This window comes from Talpa occidentalis, unplaced genomic scaffold, assembly GCF_014898055.3.
Source record: "Talpa occidentalis isolate TD23 unplaced genomic scaffold, MPIMG_talOcc4v2.1 talOcc4.10, whole genome shotgun sequence".
Taxonomy (NCBI): domain Eukaryota; kingdom Metazoa; phylum Chordata; class Mammalia; order Eulipotyphla; family Talpidae; genus Talpa; species Talpa occidentalis.
In genome coordinates, this window is record NW_023600993.1 from 3,793,805 (window position 1) to 3,817,106 (window position 23,302).

Consider the following 23,302-nt stretch of genomic DNA (forward strand, 5'->3'; position numbering starts at 1 on the left):
CTAGTGGCGGAATCTCACGATACATGGTGTCTGGGGAGGCGATGTTCTCACCCCATTTTACAGCAAGGAACAAGGAAAGCCCCAACAACAGCCTGACACCACACATCAAGGAGCACTGTGCCGTGGCGCCTGAAGACATGCTAGTTCAGAGACAGGGGACAGGCGAGTGGAAGGGCCGGGGGCAGGGGAGGTCCTGTCTCCAGTCCCCAGGACGGTGCTCCTTGCGTTTTCCCACACACTGGCACTTCAGTCACTTCACAGAGTCATTGACTTTGATTGTTCAAAAGGCAGAATCTTGGCCCCCAAACCTGGGAGTCCAAGATCCAACTCGGGCCACTCTGAGAATGACACCATGGAGACAGACTTGGCTCTAGAGTTCTCTGTTGGACGTTTTATCTTAGCACACACCTCACGCTGCTGGAGGCCTGGCCATGAGCTCTAACATCCGTGGGGACTGGACAGGGAGGCCACTGAGGCCAGCAGGTGGACAGGGCAGCCGGCACCTTGGGATTGTGGCAGAGGGAGTCAAAAACCCTGACCAGGCCTGGAGACGTCTACAGAGGAAATTAGTAGCTCAGTGTTTGACATGAACACGTAGGTTTTTAAACACACCATGCATACTGCTCGATCCCTAGGAGGGGCCTGCTGGCTTCCAGGGCGGGGTGGGGGTGGGAGTTGGGGGGGACTAGCTTGTTTTTGTTGCTGGAGCACTGTCACATGAGGCTGACAACATTTGCTGTGCAGGATTGTGGCAGAGGTTAGAGATCAGGCAGGAGAAAAGCGTTTTCTAAATCCTAAAGCACAAAAGAGGTTATTAACATCATTATCCTCATCATAGCCATTGTAGCCTGATGGGTCACGCTGTGGGGAGGCGATCTAAGGCTATTTCTTTTTTGAAGTCTCTTTGTGTACCGAGTGCCCCCACCCCCGTGAGAAGGGACTGGACAGCCCCTAAGGGCAGCACCATCCCATGCTCTTGATTGTCTCCTTCTGGCCTGGAAGATTGTCAGATGACAGACAGACAACCTCCGTCATGGTTTAACGTCCAGTTAAGTGACCGAGATGCCCGTTGAACACAAGACGAGAGACGCAGCTTCAGACACACTTGAGCAAGTTTCTGTGACTACAGATTTTCCAATAATATAATTTGCAGAAATACCTTTCCTAGTACAGACCTAATCCCCCCTTCGCCTCCTGGTCGCCATTTAATATAGATCATGTCAGAGAATAACATGAGTTTCCCTTATTCCTTCTGTCAAGTTACCTAAATAATTCAGTTGCCTTCTAGACAAGTTCCCAGAATATTAAAAGACACAGAAATGGAGGGATGGTTCCTTATTCTTCTTCATGCTGAATATTGGAAACTGGCATCTCAATTCACAACCTTTGACAGGGCAATCCGTGGGCTGCTGGTGGGAAAAGAAGTCTTGGACCACGTGTCCTGATATTTTACCATGGAAACGTCTTCGGTCTCAATTATCTGGATTTTCCCAGGGAGATTTTAGACCCATGTGACCTAGGGGATGGCCCCTAACACCTTGCCAGCCCACAAGCAATCCTCATAATGTTGTGGGCCCTCAAGGAGAACAGTTTGGTCTTCCTTCCCATAGGAATTCACCCTGGATTCACCCTCCCTTCCTGGCCAGGTCCAGAGGGCTGGGGTCTCTGCTCAGTCCCTGCCTCCCCCATCCACCTCCTGCATGAATTTCCATTCAGGCGCCCAGGGCTGCTGGCTGGCCCCACACTCCCAGGCACAGCTTCTGCAGCAGCCCAGGCCTGCAGGTTCAGCCTGGAGGTGTGGGGTGAAAGGGTAGAGGATGGCACAGCCCTCAGGCTGCTGCTTCTGCTCATGTCCCCGCAGGAGCCTAGTGTCATGGTCAGCAGCAGGAGAAACCCCACCTTGCCCCAGGAATGCTCACCCCCCTGACTCGAGATGCGTCAGGGAGCCCCCAGAAGGCCACCTGCAGAGAAACAATTTCCTTCTGCGTCCCCTAGAAAAGTACAAATGGACAAGTTTCCTTCTCCACCTTCTAGATCTAGAAGCTCACTGGACAGGTCATCCTCCAGAAGGCACAGCCACGGGGAGCTGGGTCTGGAGAGGCAGCAGCCATTCTGCTTCCTGGGGAGAGAACTGGACACACCTCAGCAGTGTGCAGAGTGGGGCGTGGTGGGACACAGCCGAGCGGCATGGCAGAGCCTGCCGAGCTTGGGCCTGCTCCAGCCAAGAAGGGTGTCTGCAGCCCCCACAGGAGACCCCAGGGAAAGCGGCCATGGCTTTCAATGGTACACGTCATGAGCTTGCTTTCAGGCGTGTGTGGCAGGAACACCAGGAGCTTCCACAGAAGAGGCTGGGAGAGAGTGAGGACTTCAGAGCACAGAGGCCCCGTCCTGGGAAGCCAGCAGCCTCCAGGCTCAGCTGAGCTCTGCACAGAGGGTGCCTCCTTCCAGGCCACTTGGAACCACGGTCTCCCCAACATGCCGGGGTCTGGCGTGCGGTGCGTTCAGGCCAGAGATTCATTCAGCCTGGCTGGAGCCCCGGCCCGTGGCGTCCAGGGGGCCGGTGGGGTGCAGGGGGCCAGGTTGCTGGCTGGCAGGACAAGCCCCCGAGGCACACGCAGGCACTGCTCCCGCCGCTGCCTCTGGCGGGGACCCTGCTCGCCCGGGACGGGGCCACTTGCATGACCCCAACATTCTCCTTAGACAACTGTGGCCTTTATTTGGCCAAGCGGTGAATCAAACCTTTTGGTACAATTTCCAAAACAGATGCATCCCCTGCCTTGTTGCGGAGGGCAGGCGTGTGCTTGGTTGCTCAGGGCTATGAGGGGGGCTCAGTCTACGAACAGAGTGGGGGTGTGTTGCCGACCATCACCTCATCGCAGAGTCCTTCTGCCCTCCCTGGACACCGGTAGCTTTGGCATTTAGGTCAAGAGTGATGGTTGACTGACTCCAACTGTTTACCACCCGCCTCCCCCACGTTGTCCCTCATCGTGTTACGTGACCTGTGTTATTTCTCACACACATTTCCCCGCCGTTGGTAAGAGGGAAAATGGGGGCGTGTTGCTTTAACACAGAGAGACGCTCCCAGCCAGTCTGAATTCTGTAATAATTGTTATTTCATAGTGGTGATAATAGATTGTTATTTTTATAATAATTACATCTCATCATTATCTAGACTTCAGATGGAAAATGTGAGGACTTAATTACAGGGTGAGTTATTTGTTTTTATGTTCTTGCCTACATTATCTCCATCTGAATGCGGCTCTCCGCGAGCCAGCTTCCTCAGAAGGGCAGGAAACTTTCCCCTGCGCAAGGAAAATACGGTAATTTGGAAAAACTTCTGGATATTCTGAAGCCGTGACATGGGGCCAGCGCCGTGGTTCTGGAGACCCTGCTCGTCTAGGCAGGCGAAGCCACACCCGGGCGCGGACTGGAGCTCCGCCGTCCCGGTCCGTGCGGCCTTGCAGGGGGATGTCACTCGCCTGAGCCGCCCCTCTGCACCTGCCCGCTGGACGTCATGGCAGCCCTGGCCACGGCCACATGCACAGGGATCCGGCGAGACACATGGAGAGCGCGGGGCCTCGACAGTTGTAGCTACGTAAGAGGGAGACGCCCCCCATCGGGCCGTAGGGAAATGTCTGCACCACTTTAATAATTCTTCTGCTGAGGCAGCAACTCTCTGCTCACCTTGTGGAAGGCTTTTCCTCGCCCCCTGTGAGGGCCCTGACCCTGTGGCCTTCAGACGCAGGAAAACATTCGCTACCGTCTTGCTGTCCACGGGGCGCGGCCTCCGGTCCGTCTTACACAGAGGAAGCAGGCATCATGTCTGAAGAGTAGGCTGAGAAAACTCAAAGCCCATGGTCATATTACCCTCATCAAAGAAACAGAGAAAACAGCCTAGGATGCCAGGGGCTGATGAAAACTCACAACAGTCCCCTGACCCCCACCCTGGCTCCAACTGTGGCTCCTGATGTGAGAGTGAAAACGGGGTGCGCCTTCACGTTCTCCCCATGGCACTGCAAGAGCAGGGGCGTTCATGCAGCCAGGTCTGTGCCTGAGGAGGGCGGGGACCCCACAGCTCTCGGGCCCGGGTCTCACTCCTTCCTAGAGGTCAGCGGCGGCGTCTGCAAAGGACAGACTTGTGGGTCTGGGCCTGGGCACTACAGCCGCAGCTTCACACTGGAGAGCACGAGGGGCTGGTGTCCCTTCTTAGTGAACACGGAACCCGCCGCCTTCCCTCCCCGTGGTGCCGACATCAGCCGGGTTCATCTGCGCTGTCGGCGAGCCATCGAGTCTTGTGTCGGCAGCACCAGCCTCTGCTGCTGCAGAGATGTGGCATTAGACGGTTATTTATAGGCTTCTTAGTGCCTGTTTTGCCGGACCAGAGGGGGTGGGGTGAATTTCTAGAAGTCGGGCAAACGGGCAGAGCTCCTGTTCCGTAATTGAGGCGTTGGTGGAGGGGAGAGATTTACATACATCTCGTTAGGCCTCCTCGGAATGAAGCCGGGGTGCTGGCTGTGGGTGAAAGCCTGTCTTGGGCTCCATGGGGCGCTTCCACAAGGGAGTGAGCCCAAAGTGAGGTTCGCTCTGGCAGCAGGGCTGCCAAGGTGGTGGGGTGGGGCGGGCGACAGAGCCCACCCTCCTCCTGACAGGAGAGATGGGACTAAGGCAGGAGGAGGCCACACGGGAGCCGCTCAGGGGCCAGTCCACCCAGGACAGAGGCTTGGCCCGAAGTGGGTTGCAGGTGGGAGAGGAATCCCTTCCCTCTGGCCAAGCACACCTGCGGGGTGCCTGCCGACTCCCCCCCACACCCCTCTGGGACTGGACAAGGACCCTGAACACATCTGAGAAGAGGAAAATAGAACCCACTCCCGAAGGGCAGCGTGATCGCCTGAGCAGGTGCCAAGTGGTGGACGCAGCTGGCTGGCTGAACAGAGACAAAGAACCTGGACAAAGGGCTCATCCAAGAGACAGGGCCGGGGCCTGCGCCCACACCCCACAGGGCGCCCCACCCCGCCCTCAAGCGGCCTGACGTGGGGTGGGTGACTGCGCCTCTGGCTTCTCTCAATCTCGGCCAGGAAACTGGCAGCGCACGAGAAGCCAGAGCTCAGGGCCCCTGCCTGGGCCGCCCGCTGCGTCCTGCCTCTTCTGGGGGGGAGCGGCTCAAAGTCAGGTAGAAAAGCAAGCGCACTAACGCTGGAATTCCATGTAGGCTCCCCAAAGCTGAGAAGACCAAGCCTGTTCCTTCTGCTTCTCCCCTGAATCTACCCCATCTCTGCACAAACACTTCTTCTGAAACCTCCAAATGTCCCTCACACCCCCTGCCCGCAGCAGCGATAGTCAGGGCCTAGCTATGCCTTCCTCTTCCAAAGTCTCCAGGCCCTGGCCCCCCACAGCAGACAGGCCCCCTCCCCCATCTATGTCCCCCCAACAGCAGGCACCAGGGCAGGCGGGGGGCCAAGGGGGAATAGTGTCCCCAGCAGAACACCGCCCGCAGCTACCCCTAACTGACCGTTTTCTAAATGCCCGTGCCACTGTCAGCCTTCCGTCTGATTTTAGTGACTTATTTCACAGAACATGATCCTAGGAGGATAATCCCCCACCCATTCAAGACAAGGAAGCTGAGGCTCTGAGAAAGTCAGTCCCTTGATCGTGTCCCCCACAGGGGCCGAGCAGCAGGGGGCAGATTCCAGGTCATGTGTCCTGGAAGTCAGAAAGAGAACTGAAGGCATCTGGCCGCCTCGCTTGTCTGGACACTGGGAGGGACTCCGGGGGCGGGCTGCCAGGCCCAAGCGGTGCTTTCTCCCAGCCCCTGTCTGCCCAGTGTTGGCATTTACAAGGCACAAGGTGCACACGGTTTCTTTGTAAAAGCGAGAGACAGAACAGCCTAGAAACAGATCAACATTAGCTCATGCCTTTCACAGCACCTCCGCCTGAGGAGAGACCTGAGAAAGTCAGGTGAGCTGCTTTCAACAGACAAAGGGCGCCCTTCTGGAAACTACCAAGACTGTTAAAAATGCAAAATTCGGGCCTCCCCGGTGGCGCAGCGGTTGAGCGCTGGGTTGCGAAGCTGCCCGCAGCCTCTGCAGCGCCATTTCGATTCCCCGACTGCTCCTCGGCCACCGGAGGAGGGTCCCACATGGCGCGCAGACCTCTCCTGCCGCCCGCTGCTCCCCTCAGCAGTGTCCTTCGGTCCTTCTGCCTGCTCTGCTCCCCGCTCTGGCTCTGGTGAATTCTCTCACCCTCCCGCGCTTCTGACTGTGCCCAGTGCTTGTATAAATAAATAATAAATTGCTTGTATAAATAAATAAATATTAAAAAAACCCGCAAAATTCCAGGTCTTATTCGAGACCCGCTGAATCAAAGAGGGGTAGAAGCGACCCTGCGCTGCAGTGCCTGGGTCACTTGTATGCACCTGCATTTCAGAGCCGCTGTTGTGGAATGACACTTTTTTGTACAGATACAAACACTGAGGTCCGGGGGGGACAAGGCACCCAGCAGAACCTGTCTGTGAGAAGAAAGGACACTTCAAGGGCAAATTGGATGTAACAATGGGACTGTGCTCACTAATGAGGGCGTGGGCCAGTGGCATGAGGAGCGCGCACTGACATGGCCCATGATAGTTGCGACATTTCCCGGCGCTGCATCGGCTCAAAGGTCCAAAGTTCGCGACTCTTAACCCAGGAACAAGAAGCAGCGTGCAGCTCTGTCCTTGACATGACCAGAGGGAGACTCTCTGTCTGAAATAATTTCCAGTGCCGAAGTGACGCATTTTTTTTTAAAAAAGGTTGAACACGAGGTCCTAGAAAAGCCAATGAAATAACCAAGACGTTCAGACGGCACCTTAAAATGTCAGGAGAGGGGAGTGCGGTGGTGACAGGGAGGGGAGAGAAGGCAAAGGCGGGTGATACTAATCATAGTACAGGGAACACCCCACTCTGCCGGGGAAAGTGGGGGGAACCCCCAACCGATGAGAGCAGGACCGCTGTTCTCAGTATACAGAGCAGACTTGAGGCTCCAGCGCTGGGGGGCCATGGGCGTGTCCCGGGGGGTCGCCCCCACAGTGACTGGGCTGGGGCTGCACAGAGACGAACACTCTCTTCCTAACATTTCTCTAGAACCCCCAAGTCCATGTGTCCATGTGCATCAAAAGGCGTTTCTAAAGGCTGCGTGAAGGAGAGAGGGTGTGCGGGGACCTCCTCAGAAGTGCACCCTAAACTTGATGTGGATTCTTGAAGCGTTAAGCCTTGCTGGGTTTCATGCGACTAAACTGGGTTTGGTAAATCCCTAACGGGGAGATTAGCCAAAGCCACATACAAACCCCTGATGAGACCTCACCTTAGTCTTTTGAATAAAGGTATCCTGAAAAGTGGTGGAGAAAAAACAGGTGATTGTGTGAAACTTAGTTTCGGGGAAAGGAAGATTCGTCCAGGGCTGCTATTCCGTAGCATTCTGTCTACTTAGAGGTTGACAGTAATTCTATCCAGAGTCCTCTTACTTTGCCGACTCATTCAGTGTGTGACATTCGATAACAACAAGCTGTGGCTGGAGCACGACCCGTGGCTTGACCCAGGGTCAAGTTTCAGATTCACAGCTCGTGTCAAGCAGGCTGATGGCGCCCTTGTGATGAAGGCTGCTGACAGCTGGCATGGTTTCAAAGGAAGTCTTTTTTTGGGGGAAAAAGAGTTTTGGGGAGGCCCGGTGGCTCAGCGGTTGAGTGCTGGGCTGCAAAACTGCCCGCAGCCTCTACAGAGCCGGTTCCATCCCCGGCCACTGGTGAGGGTCCCACATGGTACACAGACCTCTCCTGCTGTGCCCGCTGCTCCCCTCAGCAGTGTATGTCATCAGTCTGCCTGTTCTGCTCCCCGCTCTGGCTCTGGTGAATTCTCTCACCCTCCCGCGCTTCTGACTGTACCCAGTGCTTGTACAAATAAATAAATAAATAAACCTTAAAAAAAAAAAAAAAACAAAACAGTAATAACATGTCCTAGGAAAATCCAGATATTGTTTATAATCTAGTCCCCGGAGTGGCAAACATAAAATAGAAAGAAATCATCGAATACTTAAAAGTCCGTGTCCTAGATTCCATTCTTCTGCACATTCTCCCCAGTTGACAAGCATTTTAGTTCTTTTATTCACTATTTTCAAAATTGATGAAAAGATAATAGGGGATGATCATTTTTAAAAGGTCAGTACTAATATTTTATATAAACACAATTCGGGGGATATTCAGGGTCAAACAGGCGCTGGTGGTTTAATCAAAGGTTTTGAATTACCACAAACCACAGTTTTTAGAATGGTAACAGTGATTCCAGTTCCTCAGCTCAGTACTCAGTTCCCCTTTGTCTGAAGGGCTCATAGTTCTATCAGCTGCAACTTGCTGGCCCTTGCCAGTCTTCCCCACAAGCAAAAAGAAATACTGTGGCTTCCCCATAATTTGCGTGTTCCTGTTTACTCGGGGCAAGGGAGACCCGCATGTGGAACAGGCGGCTTATTCTGAGCTGAGGTCCTAGGAGGGAGTAGAGGGGTGTGTAGGTGAGAGCAGAGGGCCAGTGTCCATTTCTAAGCATCTTCCGGGCCTCCCTGGTGGTGCAGGAGAGTAAAGTCTCAGTGCTATCAAGCTATCTTCAGCCATTGCCGCAGGAGTTTGATCCCCAGCCAGGGAGCTACCCACACGGAGCGCAGACCTCTCCTGTCTCCCTGCTGCTCCCCTCAGCAGTGGATTCCAATAGATCCCCACAGTGTCTCTGGCGACTCCTCTTACCCCTTGCATCTCTGGCCTGCACCCCAGCTCTTGTAGGCATACATAAATAAAAATAAAATCTAAAAGCATCTCCCATGACTCCAACAAGGGCCAGCCTGTGCCTCTCTGGAACCAACCACACGGAATGCCCATAGCGCCAGGTCTGATACAAAGTGTAGCATCAGGAGTTGGGAATTCTCATCACAGAGCATGAGACGCATCCTGTCTGGCAGGAAGGTGATCACCTGCGGGAAGCCCCACCGGCTCACATGCAGTAGGTATATGAGTGAGACACCTGTTCATGCTTCATGTTGATGAAGGCCTCTGAGATAGATGTGTTCTCAGCAAGGATCAAGACCTGGCTGGCTGCACAGGGAGGGGGGCCCTGAGCTAGGGACCTCACTTGTGCTGCCAGCACTTTGACAGGTGTTTTCAAAATGACTAATACGATTTGTTCTCCAATATCCTTATGTCTAGAGTCAACCACCTTCTCCTCCAGGCTGTCTCCCTAGTATTTCATCCATCCAGGATTTGGCACTGGGGCCAGGCAGACACCTCCCAGCAGCATATTACAGTGGTTCTTTACCTCAGGAAACTGAGGGTCAGGTACCATGAGCATCTTCTTTCTCAGCTACAGAAAAATTGGAATTCTGCTCACCGGGAAGAATGTAGAATAAAAACAATTACAGGCCAGAGCAGAAGCAGTACGTCAGAACTTTGGTTTCACTTTTTTAAAAAAAAGTCTTATTATACTTAGATCACTTTTCATACAAACTGGAGCTTTCCAATGTGAGGTCTTGGGGTCCCCACCTTGAGCAGGTGCTTAGGTATCGCCCCTCACCATAGGGCAGTGGAACCTGGATACGACTTGAAAGGAGGCCCCCAGGTGACTGCAGCATCACCTTGCTGTATTTCTGACCAGATATATTTGAGTGGAATTTAATTCTAAGAACACACACATACTAGAATGCTGGGCATTCTGTTTTCATAGATGTAGGATCTTCCCTCCAATTTTGTCTTGCAAAGCAAAATGCAGCAAACCTATAAACATTGTATAGTGTTGCTGAGTGAAAATAAAGTGAATTTCAATAGAGACATACATTTTGTTTGGTTGGAAGACTCGATATTGTTGATAAGGCAATCCCCCTAAATTATTCTATAAATTCAATTCACATCAGAATTCCAACAGACTTCTTACACAAATTGACAGTTCCATATTCTATGTGGAAATGCAAAGGAACTACGAGAGCTACAACAACTCTCAAACAAATAAAAAGGGAAACTCCATCGAATTTTAATAGTTATAAGGCTCTAATCACCAAAAAAAGTAAAATATCGGCATAAAGGAAGTCAATTAATGGAACTGAAGAGTCCACTAATAAGCCCAAATGTCAATGGACAACTGACTTGTGTCAAAGGTCCAAAGGCTGTGCCCTTTTGACAGAATGTGCTAGAATGTTATTCCTATCCGAACCAACCGCTTGAGATCCATACTCAGTATCACATACAAACTTAACGTAAAATGGATTATAGCTCTAAACCTAAAACTACAAAACTTCTAGAATATGTGCAAGAAAATCTCGGTGCCCTCGAGTGAGGCAGATTTCTTATGAATCTGTCAACCAAAAGGACGCTCAATAAAAGAAAAAATCAAAAAAGGGGGATTCATTAAAATGTTTAAATTCTGCTCTTCAAAAGACTTTATTAAGAGAATGAAAAGAGGAGCCGCAGCAAAAGAAAAATCTTAAATGATAAAGAGACTACGTGAGCCAGGTATTTTCTGAGTGTGGAGAGAGCAACCTGCTCATGTGCTTAGTGAACGTTTTCATGAAATGCCTGTGATATTCTCTAAAGGAGATGGATTTTTTTTGTTAAAAGAAAGACAGGTTAGGGGTTCCTAGCGGGAGTCAGTGCAGGCCAGAGGCCCAGAGAGAGGCCTGAACATGGAAGCAATGAGGATGAAGGAGCTATGGGTCATCAGGGCCAGCCTGGGAGGGTAGGAGAGGTGCTGGCCCGGGCTGGGCACAGGCGGAGCTATGGCGCTGATATCAATTCCAATTCCTGCCAAAGACTAAGCCAGAAATATTTTTGTGAGGAGACTCAGACGCACGCTGGGGTTGATACAGGGTTGACGTGACATGGAGTGAGATTATCCTGGGGGTGGATGTCCAGCATGATGCCCGCTCCCTGCAGACCACCCATGGGTGCCCACAATTCTCTCCGCTGCCACCCCCCCACTTGCTTGCAGAGCCTCCCCTGAGCCAGCACATGCTCTAGGGAGAGTGGATTATTCTGTGATATTGGTGATTTTGAAAGGCAAAAAAAAAGGAATCCCACTGGAAAACCACACTGTGCCTGTGGTCTCAGCGAAGACAAAGTGAGCAGCTTTTTGTCAGGGAAAAAAAAAAAAAGCCCGATGCTGGAACCTGTCACTGAGTCGTCATAGCAACCAGTTCCTTTTCCATTGTGAGGAGACAGCCAGGTGGCAACCTGGGTGGCAGCCCAAGCTTTTCAGGAGTCCCCGCCGCTCGCTGGTAGGGAAGGTGGCTGATTGTCAGTGTTGCTCCGGGAGTCATTACCGATAATGACGCTGTATTGTTCGGGGAATGCGTGGTAGAGGGGCTCAGAGGCCCGTGCAGCGCCCAGGCCCACTCAGCGGCTCCTCCCTTGCCTGGCCCTGCAGGCTCTCCTCCCGGGATGGAGCATGGACCCCAGGGGCTGCACCTCTCTGGGGAACGCCCGGATGGAGACTCCTAACACCGCCTCTGCACATCTCAGACGTCCTCCCCTGGCAGGATCCGTAACACCCTTGTACCTCCGCCCAGAGGGCCAGGCCTGGGGGTCCAACATGCACCCCGACTAGCTGCTTGCAGGCGGGGGAGCAGATGCCACTCACAGAGTCAGCACGAACCCCTGTGCTGCTGCGAGGACTAGTAACACAAGACGTCCCCCAGGCTCACTCGCAGAGCCCTGGGGGCGGGAGTGGCTTGGGGCAGAGGCAGGATGAACAGGCATAAACCAGAGTGTGGCACGAGCACTGAGCAGGAGCCGGGTGTGGACAAGTGTGTGGCTTGGTCAGGGACAACCAAGAGGCCAGAGTGGCCGGCAGCCCAGCACGAGGAGCAGGGAGGCTGCGAGCACGTGGCCTGCACCCACAGAAGGAGCAGCGAGCACCCTGTGTGTCTCAGACAGAACCTGCTCCCTGAGCCGGGTGGATAAATTCGACAGCCTGACTTACTGGAAAGTCCTTTCCCGCCCTGGCTTCTGTGTAGGACTTGGCCAGTCCTACCTTAGGGGCCGATCCATCTCTGTGTTGTATCTCAGGTGTGTATCAGCTGTGAGGGCTGGGGCTAGGCAGGGGCATGGCCAGGAGGGGGAAGCCTTGGAGGAAAAGTATCTGGATGCGCTTGATGGTTGGGAAAGCTGTGGGCTGGAGAACAGTCCTGGGGAGCAGAGCTTCAGAACAGGCCCCTGCAGAGTTGTCCCACCCGCTCCAGGAGGCAGATGCCATCCTGCCTTGCTTTGTAAGTGTCACACTCCTGGCCTAGCACAGCTGAGGGACATGCTTGAGTTCCCACACCAGCTACCAGACTGCCCTCCAAAACCACAACGCCCAAGGCCATGCCAGGTACACTGGGTGTCTGCTCCTGACTGCAGAGCACTGGTCTCCTAGGTCGTGTTCACTCATTTCTTCAGCTATTGCAATAAGCTGAGAAGCTCCTGTGTTCCAGGAGCTGTGGCCATTAAGGCAGAGATACAGTCTGTGCCCTCCTGGGGGAGAATCCAGTGAGGTGACTAACACACACAATGGATGAATCATCACAAGTTGTAATGAACGCCACAAATGGAAATAACATCTTATAAGCAAGAGCAGATGGGCATATCTACAGTTGAGCATCAGGGGAGCCTCCCCGAGGAAGTGATAGACCTGAAAGGCAGGTAGGAGGTAGTCAGGGAAAGAGGAGCGGGAACAGCATCTCTGGCAGAGGGAACAGCATGTGCAAAGGCCTAGAGGATGTACAGAGCATGGTTCATCTGAAGGACTCAGAAAAGGCTAGAAAAAGACTCTGCTGAGTCCCTTGACCATGCCAAAGATTTGATTTTCATCTGAAGTGTGATGGAAGTTGAACATTGAATGCAGTAAGACTGCTGGAGCTGCTGGTGCAGTTGTCTTCCGCATTGAGTTTTTAAGAGAAATGAGACCTGAAAGTGGCTTCTCAGGCCTGGCAAGGAGTCTGGAAGGCGTAGAGGGAAGACTCTGGAGGTCAGATTGCAGCCCTAATCATGACCTTGGAAACCATTTGTCTACAGTTCTCACTTGTCTTATTGCAGTAACTTGCTCCTGTGGGTTTTTTTTTTTTTAATTTTTTTTATATTTGCAAATTATATATTTGACATGGGTTAGATCTAGAATATGTAAAGAACTCTTATAATTCAGTAATGAGTAAAAAGACAAATAACCCAATTAAAAAATGGTCAAAGGACCTAAGTAGACATTTCACCAAAGAAGATATGTTGTCAACACTTGTTGTCTCTTTTTCTTTGTTTTTTTTTTTTTATTATTATAACTTATCACTGTGGACATGAAGTAGTAGCTTACACTAGTTTTGAATGCATTTCCCTGATAGCTAATATGATATTGACCGTCTTTTCATGAGTTTATTGGTCAGTTGTATATATCTTCTTTGGTGAAATGTCCTGTGGGTTTTAAACCAGGATGGAGTTGAATTCCTTGAGGCGTTCAAAGGACACAGTGACCTCCCCATGGACAAGTCAGCCGGCCTCTCCAGCCGTTTGATTTGCTCTGCCCATGACCAAGGGCACATGGCCTCGGTACCACCTTGAGTACAGGTCAGAGCAGAGGACCATGCCTGCCTCCCTCCATGGACACGCTGCCGCCCGGGGGGAAAGCAGGGCAGCCAAGACAATACTGGGGACCCTGGGAGGTCCTGCAAGGGCAAAGCAGGAGCCTGCAGGGCAGGAAGGGAGCTATGAGAGCTCACTGCTGGAAGGGAAAGAGACGTGTCGAAGGAATAGGGGGAGCTCAGCAAAACAAACAGCCAGAACTAACAAGAGGAAAGAGAAAACTGGCTGACTGGGGCGATCAAAACCTGCCAAAGTCCATCTGAGAGCCATTGTCAAAAGCTTTGACATACTGAGATGAGAAGCAGCCTTCCTTTTAAAAGAGTCTGGCGCTATCCTCTTGTAAATGACACTCCGGGGTCCAGTCTCAACGCGCTCTTTACAAGTCCAGCTTAGAACACAGTGTCCAAGAGATGCCAAGATTGTCTCTGTCCTGGAGCCACTAATTGACATCGAAATTCTCATCTGAGTCTTCTCATCTTAGGTTCTCCAGAACTATAAAGATGATTTTAGAGGCTGGCAAGATTAGACAGTTTTTGGACTTCTGTAAATCGACTATTTCAAATGACAACTTTAGAAGCTGAACACCCTAAGCTCAGACTTCTGAACGCCACTCGTTGGCCTGCAAAGTGATAAAGGACACCACTATAGAGCACGAGCTATATCTCCTGGGGAAGCCCATGCCAGCATTTTCACATTATAAGACAATCTGATGTTGCTGCCCACAAAAAGCCCAGCATTCAGTCTTGAATGGAACCCAGGATTCATTCAGGTCTGGCAGACGTGTCTCCCCAGGCTGATGGTGGGAAGATACTTTGCCTCTCCACATTGAATCACTGCAAGGCTGAGCCCTCACATGAGCCCTCACATTTGTGGGACTCCCCAGCCAGATAACAAACAGAGCAAATGGGCCATGAATGGTTAGATCAGAGTCAAACTCCTACCTGGCCTTTGTTGGGGGTGATATCTAGAAATCAAAACAGAGGGGTGAGAGCCCCGGTGGAAGAAAGCAGCACCTGGGTGCATGCAGGCTGTGCCTGTGCATGGCCAGTGTGACCAGCCATGACTGGCCTGCAAGAATCAGCACCCAAGAGGACCTGCAGCCCATCGGGGTGGCCGGCAGAGCAAAGCACAGAACCCCAGAGGTGTGGTCCACGGGAATGACAGCAGCAGCACGCTGCTGGCACTACCTGGGGCAGGCACAGCCCAGGCTCCTGGTCAGGGGGCGAGCCCTGGGATACAGTGACGTCAGCAGGATACAAGTGCTGATCTCGTGCCCAGAAGCTGATTTGCCTCCACCTGGGACACTTGTCTGACTTGATCCAAAGAATGTGATTACGTGTGGACTATCCTGTGTGCCTGGAGATGCTAAGCAAGAAAAAGAAAACACAATGGAACGAGGTCTTGTCCAAGAATCATCCAGTTGTCGCCATTGTTTGTAATTCTATGTCAGACACTTGTCCCCAGAGTGTGTTCTGGACTGTCCGGCCTGGTGGGATCTCTTTATGAATATCCACCCTCTATTTACTATCTACCTACTGCCCTCATTATTTCCGATGTGATTTCCTTTCATCTCCGAGACAGTGAGAAGGTCTCCATGGTGGTGGTAAAATGAGGTAGGATTTTGAAACAGACCCTCTGGTAACAAACTGTTGGGTCTGAGTTTTGGCTGCTGTGTGCCAGAGCTGAAGCAGCTTGTCCAAAGTCACCAACCACCAGTCCAAGGTCAAGATTTGAAATAAGTTCTAAAATCAAAGATCTTGCTCTTTCCATCACACCATCCTTCTAGAAGATGCAAATCTACCTCCCTGGAAAAAGCAGTACTTCCCACCCCCAGCATTAGACTGAGTCTTTTTATCATCATTTATTATTTTACAATGAAGCATGAGCCTTCTGTGTATTGACCCACCGGATGGCTGAGGAAGTCCTAATTGCGACATCCTGTCCCATTCCCAATCACACACCATTATTTACTTCCCAGAAGTGAGGCTACTCTAATTAGGAAGCAAAAGGTGCAGGTGGCAAGGATGGAAAACATTGATCTTAACTGCCAGGAACTTTCATGTGAGTCATATGACTGTTCCGAACACTTGTTAGATAGTAATTACCCTTCCTCTTTACGGTGACTACATCAGACATATTTTTCATTTCTATTACACAAACTTTGAGTTGTCATGAGAATTATAAACTTCCCCCATCCCACTGAAGACTCCATTACCACTGTGTTGTCCTTATCTCCACTGTCACCCGGGATACTCAAAATTGGTTATTTCTCATAAAATAGTCAATGACAGATAAAATAGGGGTTTGAGCATTCTTTCAAACAGCACAGAAGCCAACATAATGAGATTTCTTTCCCCACAATAGGCTACTTTTCTGTGGATTCCATAAGAAAGATCATCATTTCAAAATGAATAATGATGATATGGAAAAGAACAGTGCAGCAAACAAGTCATTTTATGTTTGAGGCAAACAAGCAATCAATCCATCCCACGAGCACCTTGTTGGAATGGTCAACCCACTGGATCCCAAACAACCTCAGAGGAGTTGTACTATTGCCATCTCCAGGCTAAAAAGTGAGAACACAACAGCGAAAATTAATAATACTTCTGGCAGACCACAAATCATAGCTTTTCTTAAGACACTGTTGAATGTTAAGGGTATTTATCATACCTAATACTTGCTGCAGGTATGAGACTTTCTGTTCAGCCAGATTTCAATAAGTGCGTTCTTTGTGGCAGACAGCATGTTTATGACCCACTCAGTTCTGCTAAAATGTGACATAGATGTTCTCAGATATCACTGTCAGGCAAAAGTGCACAATGAAGAAACACAGGTCTCGTGGGCAAAACTGATTTAGGGACACAATACTCAAAACACCATTAGCGACCTTAAATGCAGCGGACAGCACTCCGACCAACATGGCGGCCTGGTCCCAGATATGTCAAGTGGATGGAAGTGCATAAATGTGATGATAAAATGGCACTTGGTCTTAGAAGACCTGACATTTGTGTGAAGAAGCAGGTACCAGAAGTATGCCGCTGGAGGCTGACCATGAACTTGTGGGAGGGGGCAGCTGGCAGCTGGCTGAGGTACGTGGAGAGGCATTCTCTGTTTTCCCACACAGCTTGAGTCAGCTGGGTGCATGCATGCATGTAGTGTTTCCTACAGATTAAAAAAAAAAAAGTCACATCCGTGGGCTTGAACTTTGTCTTATGCTCTCGTGACCCCCTGATTGGTGGAGCTCATGGGGAGGCATCTGCATTTTCAGAGCATGCATCATTACCCCACTGACTCCCTTTCTCCGCAGACCAGGCTAGGTGTTCTTTGGGGCTCTCCCTCATTAAAGGACCGGTGGGACATTGTCCTGACTAGGAGGTGGGGGTGCTTCACACAGAAGGTCCCCCTGGATCGAGCATTAAATATAAACAGGGTATCACAGGCAAAGCCAGTGAGCCAAAGACCTTCCAACGGGGAAAAGCACAGTCAAAACACACTGAGAAAATCAGGTGGTGCATGATTGATGCATCCTACATGATGAACCAGCCCATCCTCCACTGCCTCCCTCAGCCCCCCGCCCCCTGCTACAGTGTGGGTCCCTGGAGGCAGGAAGAACGCCTGTCATTGTCATCATGGTGCTGGGCCTAGCGCCTGTCCAGGGCAGGCACTTGGTAATGTCCAAAAATGGCAAACCACTAAGAGCATAAACACACCAGGGCTGGAGAAGTGAGGTGTCTCTCACACAGCCTCTCTGGAATACACAATTAACACAGAATTTACAGTATGTGGACCTAAGTTAATTATCTCTTATATCAATGGCTTGACAACACCAAATAGCTGCAGAGCTCTTTCTCTAATGAGATTTTCATACAGATAAAGGTGGTGATTCATCAGTGAAAACATGGTGGTGATTTCTTTGCAGTGCACACTTACTACCAAGGCATCTCCCTCAGGGTGAGTCTATTTCATGTCTATTTCAACAAACCCAAAATTCTGAAATTGGGTTTTCCTGATCGCTTGGGTTGTGTCTGTATCGCTGTGGCCTGAAACTCTGGTCTTGTTCTTCTTTGGCTAATATCAAAAGTACTCTGGTTTTCAAAGTTGGAAACCTGTCCCCATTACAAATATTAACTTGCCTTGACATCTCTCAAAGTAATCTTCAATTAAACTGATTCTGAAAGTTACACAGAAGAGATGGCAAATTTCAACGTTTGCACATGATTTCCAGTTTCTTGTCATAACCACTGCTACCATTCCACAGAGGAGACGTGAACAGGCCTGGTGTTTCAGACATGACAACCCAGGCAGCCAGTGTAACAAGTGAGAAGTTTAAATCAAATGAAAGCAGTGACAGAGGAACCTTATCTCAAGCCCTCCATCCCAACAACCTCATGGAAATATCTGGCAGACTATCAGCATTAGCAGCAACGGTGTCTTGGGTACTTATTTCTCAGATATTCTGCTAAGTGCTTTCCATGGAGTAACTCATTACATTGCTACAAAATTACCATCAGAGATAGGAACTATTATCTTCATTTCATAAATGACAGCTGAGAGAGAACGGTGACAGCAAAGGTGACATGTACCAGAGTTGCGGAAAGCTGCTGTTCTGGAACACTGTTCAAAGCTCTTGACTCAGTTGTGCTGAGGATACAGTGCTGGCTTCACTCAGAATCCCTTGCCTAAATGCTCTTTAGTTAGAAAAGCTGGATTATGCATGGCAGCTGTGAGAAAAGCCATATCCGACCAGGGAGCAGAAATTGGATTCTGGAAATGCATTTTGGTTGATGCCAAAATTCAGGCTTCAGCATTACAACACGTGGAAAATCTCAAGCAGTCCGGGTCCTCTCCCAGGGCTGGCCGTCAAGGATCCACCTAGGTGGGGAGGCACCTGCGTTCACCAGGGCTGACTCAGAGGCAGCCAGGACAGACTGGGGCCCTGTTGAGGGCCCAGCCTAGGAGAAGCTACATCACAGGACAAAACCATGTGTGCAAGGAAAGGCCCTGTGCCTCGATAAGGTCAATAGCAATCACCAATGCCCTCATGGCTGTAATGCTAGTGTAAGGAAGGTACAGGAAAATGGGGTGAAACATCCAAATTGAACAGGTAGTGTCCTTGACAGCAAGCACCCAGTTAAATAGGAACAACCACAGACTAGGGAAGGCACGTGGTATCTTGTGAAAGGAAGCTTCTGAAGAGATGCTGGCATGAAAACTCAGAGGACCAAAGGGAGCTACCAAAGGCAAAGAGAGTGACTTAGGTCACCGCTCCCCACCCCGGGCCTCAGTGGGTTAGAGCCCTGTAAAGAGAGCCTTCCTATCATGACGCCAAGACACATCTTTAAAAATACTTTTGTGGTATTGCTGTGTCCCATTCTAGGCACTGAACAAATACTCGTGTAGTCATCACAGCCTATGGGCTGACACCACTAACCCCACTGACAGGGGCCAATGGGAGGCCCAGGGAGGTGAGGTCATCTGCCCAAGGTCACAGAAATGAATCAGACCGACTTGCTCTACACTTGCTCTTCTGTCATGATGTCAGGAGGATTGGGGGGTGGGAATTTGGCCATGACATTCATGTTGGTTTTCACATGACACTTTTCAAAATGTTGTCTGAGACATTTCCAAAATGAAATATCAGTCTCAGTGGGTTCAAGGCAGAGGGGCATGAAATCCACCCCTCCAGGAAACGCGCAGGCTCGCTTTGGCAGTCTCAAAGCACTTAGCCGGTCCTTGTCAAGGAGCCATGTCTGTGGACATACATGCACACACATATATAGTGAAATCTACAGTTACAGACAGTGAAGTGAAACAAATTATTTCTTTAACTACAAAATTTGCTCAAGATCAGAGGAACAGAAGCAAACCCTCAGATACCAGGGGTGCCTGGCGCCCAAGATTGTCTTGCGCTGGCCTCGCTGCCATTCACAAAGCCCTCATTAGCAGCTGGTCAGCAGTAGCCGTGGTGCAGGCTCACAGAGCCCTGTGGGAATAGTGAGCTGTTCTTTACAGTGCAGTCTAGCAGGGAGGGGTGGAGTTGAAAGGCTAACACCAACCTCATGGGAAGAGATGAGCTTAATTTTAGAATATGGTGTAATTCACAGCCCAAGGGTCATTCACCCCATGTTGCTTTGTCTTTCCATTTTGCATCTGTTATATGTGTTACACAGTTAGCAACTCGCAGCTCCTTTAAACCACTCCAAAACATACACATTCAAATGGTTATTTGCCAGGAAACTGTAGGACTGCCAGACGAGATGGCCAAGTTTCTTCTCATTTCTTTACTGGGGTCTCTGTTTGAAGAAATAAGACTGGACATGTCCGGGCAAGTCCTAAGTCTGGCAAAAGTGCTTGTGTCTTTAGAGAAAAGTCATCGACAGGAAGAGGTTGTCCATACCACACAGGCACGTGCCCCACTGGCATGTTCAGGAAAGGCCTGTGATTGGCCGGCTTGCAAGTGACAGGCACAAATGCAGCTTCCTGCCTGGACAGAGCTTATGGCTTAGAGGGGAGGTGGGCAGTGAAACCATCTGGGTACTGGATGTATAATCACAGATGCAGACCAACAAGGTCTTGGAGCACATGCACATGAAGAGGCTGGCCTGGCCTGTGGCGAGGGGGAAGAGCAGCTCACTGGAAAGCACGTTCTAAGACTCAGAAGTAGAAGTGTGTTCAGAGGGAAAGTGAGGGGAGCTATGGGGGAAATAAGTCTGAAAAGATAGACAGAGTGAAGACCAGGGAGGGGGTTGGGGGGCTGTACACTCCAGTACGGACAGGCATTTTATCCTCAGATCAAAGGAAGGCACATTTGTGAAAGGTCATGATCAAATACATGGTCAAGGAACTAAGCCACAGAATCTATTCATTGCTTTCTTTTATAGTTTGTGATTAAAATGTGCTTCTCTATCTACTTATTCATGTCTTTGTTCATATAATTCTTGCTTTGGAGGGATACAATCAATGAATAAAAATTGTATGTATTTCGGTTACACAACCATCATCTTGCCAAGTTTTCAACCAAGGAAATGATTAAGCATGTTGTGCACAAGTGAATGGTCCCTCCACCCACTTCCCAAGGGAGTGAAAGGAAACAAGGACAGCCGTGGGGTCACCGTTCAAAGCACACACAACATTGTGTCAGAATGAAGTGTTGAATCCAATTAGTAATTTGTCAGTGTAGACTGGACCAGCCAACACCACGAGGTCTTGGCCTCCTGCCACTGGCATTTTGTAAATCAGAATTAAGCCACAAGATTTACTTTTTAGGAATACTCAACTCATTACACTGTAGGTATAGTGAAGGCAAGTCTTTTTAAAAAATAGAAAGAGAGACATATATTGACATAATGACTATACAAATAAAGCCCCAGAATTTCCATGTGTCAAGAGCTCAAGTAGTGTTAATACTTCTGTGTACGTGTGGGGGAGCAGAACCGCCACCTCTTACTCAAGATTACAATTTTCTGTGGCCTGAATGTCTTCATATTTAACTGCATCCTGGGTAAAGGTCTGTTCTGAAAGTCTATGATGGGGACTCCTCCAGGTAGATCCACTGAGTTACCCACAAATTCAACCAATGGCATTCCGTCAATTAATATATGCATAAGCTCTCCAATAAACGTGCTGTCTTCTTGTTATAGCGAAGACCCTGGAGGTCACTGTGCTTGCTCCCAGCCATAGTCATTCTTGACATGGCTGGACATGTTCGGACTCCAGCTGCGGTCATTTTATTTGTAATAGTGTCTTGTGTGTTGTGTCTCCTAGCTCTACATACAAACTACCACGCTCACAATCTCCATGAACCTAAGTGCGTCCGTGGCGCTGGGGATGCTTTACATGCCGAAAGTGTACATCATCATTTTCCACCCTGAACTCAATGTCCAGAAACGGAAGCGAAGCTTCAAGGCCGTCGTCACAGCAGCCACCATGTCATCGCGGCTGTCACACAAACCCAGTGACAGGCCCAACGGTGAGGCAAAGACAGAGCTCTGTGAAAATGTAGACCCAAACAGTAAGTAGCTCTCTTCCTTTTCATCTCCCGCCGTGCATCTGGAAGTGCTAGGCCATGTGGTGTGAGCTTGTCTGCCTTTGGAGAGAGACCATGACTCTCCTTGTCTGACGGACTGGGTTGTCTTAGGGAGTGGGAACTTCTGCTCTGAAGAGTTTGCCTTGTTCTTGCCACCATTCCCTGGGCTCCCTGTTGGGAAGTAGCATTTAGAGACTAAGCTTCAGAAGTGTGAAACCTCCCCCTGCCTGGCTTCTAGTCCTTTGGTAGCCAACCCTCCAATGGACATAAACACATGGCACGTGTGACCCAGCAATCTGGCTCCCTTTCTCAAGAAAGTAGGGGGATTTCAATAATTGATTGAACTGGAGTTGAAATATTTAAGAACTTTGGAGGTATAGCTTGACCTTCCGTTGGAACATGAATGTGGAGAAAGTTAGGATTCTTTATGGAACAACAGATCCTATGTATGTTAATGTTAATTTTATTCAATATAAAATATTGACCAAATTCGGCAAATGTCCAGCCAAGCGGACAGGTCCAGTTACTGCCATGCAGAGGGCATCCCCACACAAGAAAAGCATCTACCAAAACATTGTGGAACCCTCCATTCCATCCAAGAGAAAATATCAGCACTGGGATTAAGGGTGAGAGATCAGATCTGATGTACCACTGGGCCTATCCGCAACCCCTGGGTGGCTGTTAGACACCTTTGCAAATGACCCCAAAGAAGACGTGCATCCAGACAAATAAGAAAAAATATACAAAAGCCATTTAACCTGAGGTTAAAGGCATAGACCTCCCAGTTGCTGCTTCTATAGACACTATGGTGGTTAAGAATGAATTTTAGATGAAAAACATCATTTCTAAGGCTTGCATTTCAGTACGTTTTTGGTGAGTTCCATATAAAATGATGCAGAGTCAAGCGCTGATGACACTTCCTATTTTTAGTCAAGGGGGAGTTCAGGTTGTCCATTAAGTCATCCAGAAGACATACTGTCTTTGTAATTTGAGCTGATTTTGTTGTAGCCAAGGGCTTTGGCTGTTGTTGCCAAGCAGGAGGAGGCCGCCAGAGGTAAATCCTTTAAGCTCTGCACATGACAGATAGAGATCTCTGCAAAGCAGGAGGCAGCTGAGTTGGAGCCTCCATTGCAAAATTGTCGGTGGGGGTGAATGTGAGAAGGGAGAAGCACGTCACATGTGTGGGCACTGGTCCCGTGTCTTCAGAGCCAATGGCTGCTTGAGAGGAGGGAAGCGGATAAAAATTGTATTCAGTGTCATGGAGAAAGAGGCCTCGGGCAGAGACAGACCTGGGTTCAAATCCTACCCCTCCACTTAGCACCTGTGTGACCCAGAGACTCACCGAGCTTTCCTAAAGCTCAGCAACCCAATCCAAGGGAAAGAACCATTTCTGTGTCACAAGAGAAGCGTGTCATAAAACACCACGGGTCTAGAAAAGAGGATTTCATTGAAAAGTTAATTTCCTTTCATTCCTGAAAAGGGAACAATCTTTGCCTCAAGTACATTTCCAGGTGCTGGGTTATCATGAAGACATTTTCCTGGAGATATTCCAATCACACTTTTACATTTATACCTACCTATACACACACACATGCACACACACACACACACACACACACACACACACGCTAGATATAAGCCAAATCAATAAGCAGAAAAGGTGGTCAAAG

The 23,302-nt window shown here is 49.9% G+C and overlaps 1 protein-coding gene across 2 annotated transcripts in view; it reads left to right on the forward strand.

The window, feature by feature from the left end:
• GRM7 (glutamate metabotropic receptor 7) overlaps window positions 1-23,302 on the forward strand; it is a 573,942-nt gene that overhangs the window by 514,149 nt on the left and 36,491 nt on the right. For both annotated transcript variants that reach the window (XM_054695057.1, XM_054695086.1), the window contains exon 9: window positions 21,371-21,617. In XM_054695057.1, the coding sequence (XP_054551032.1) occupies window positions 21,371-21,617 (247 nt within the window). The remainder of the gene's footprint in view (window positions 1-21,370; window positions 21,618-23,302) is intronic.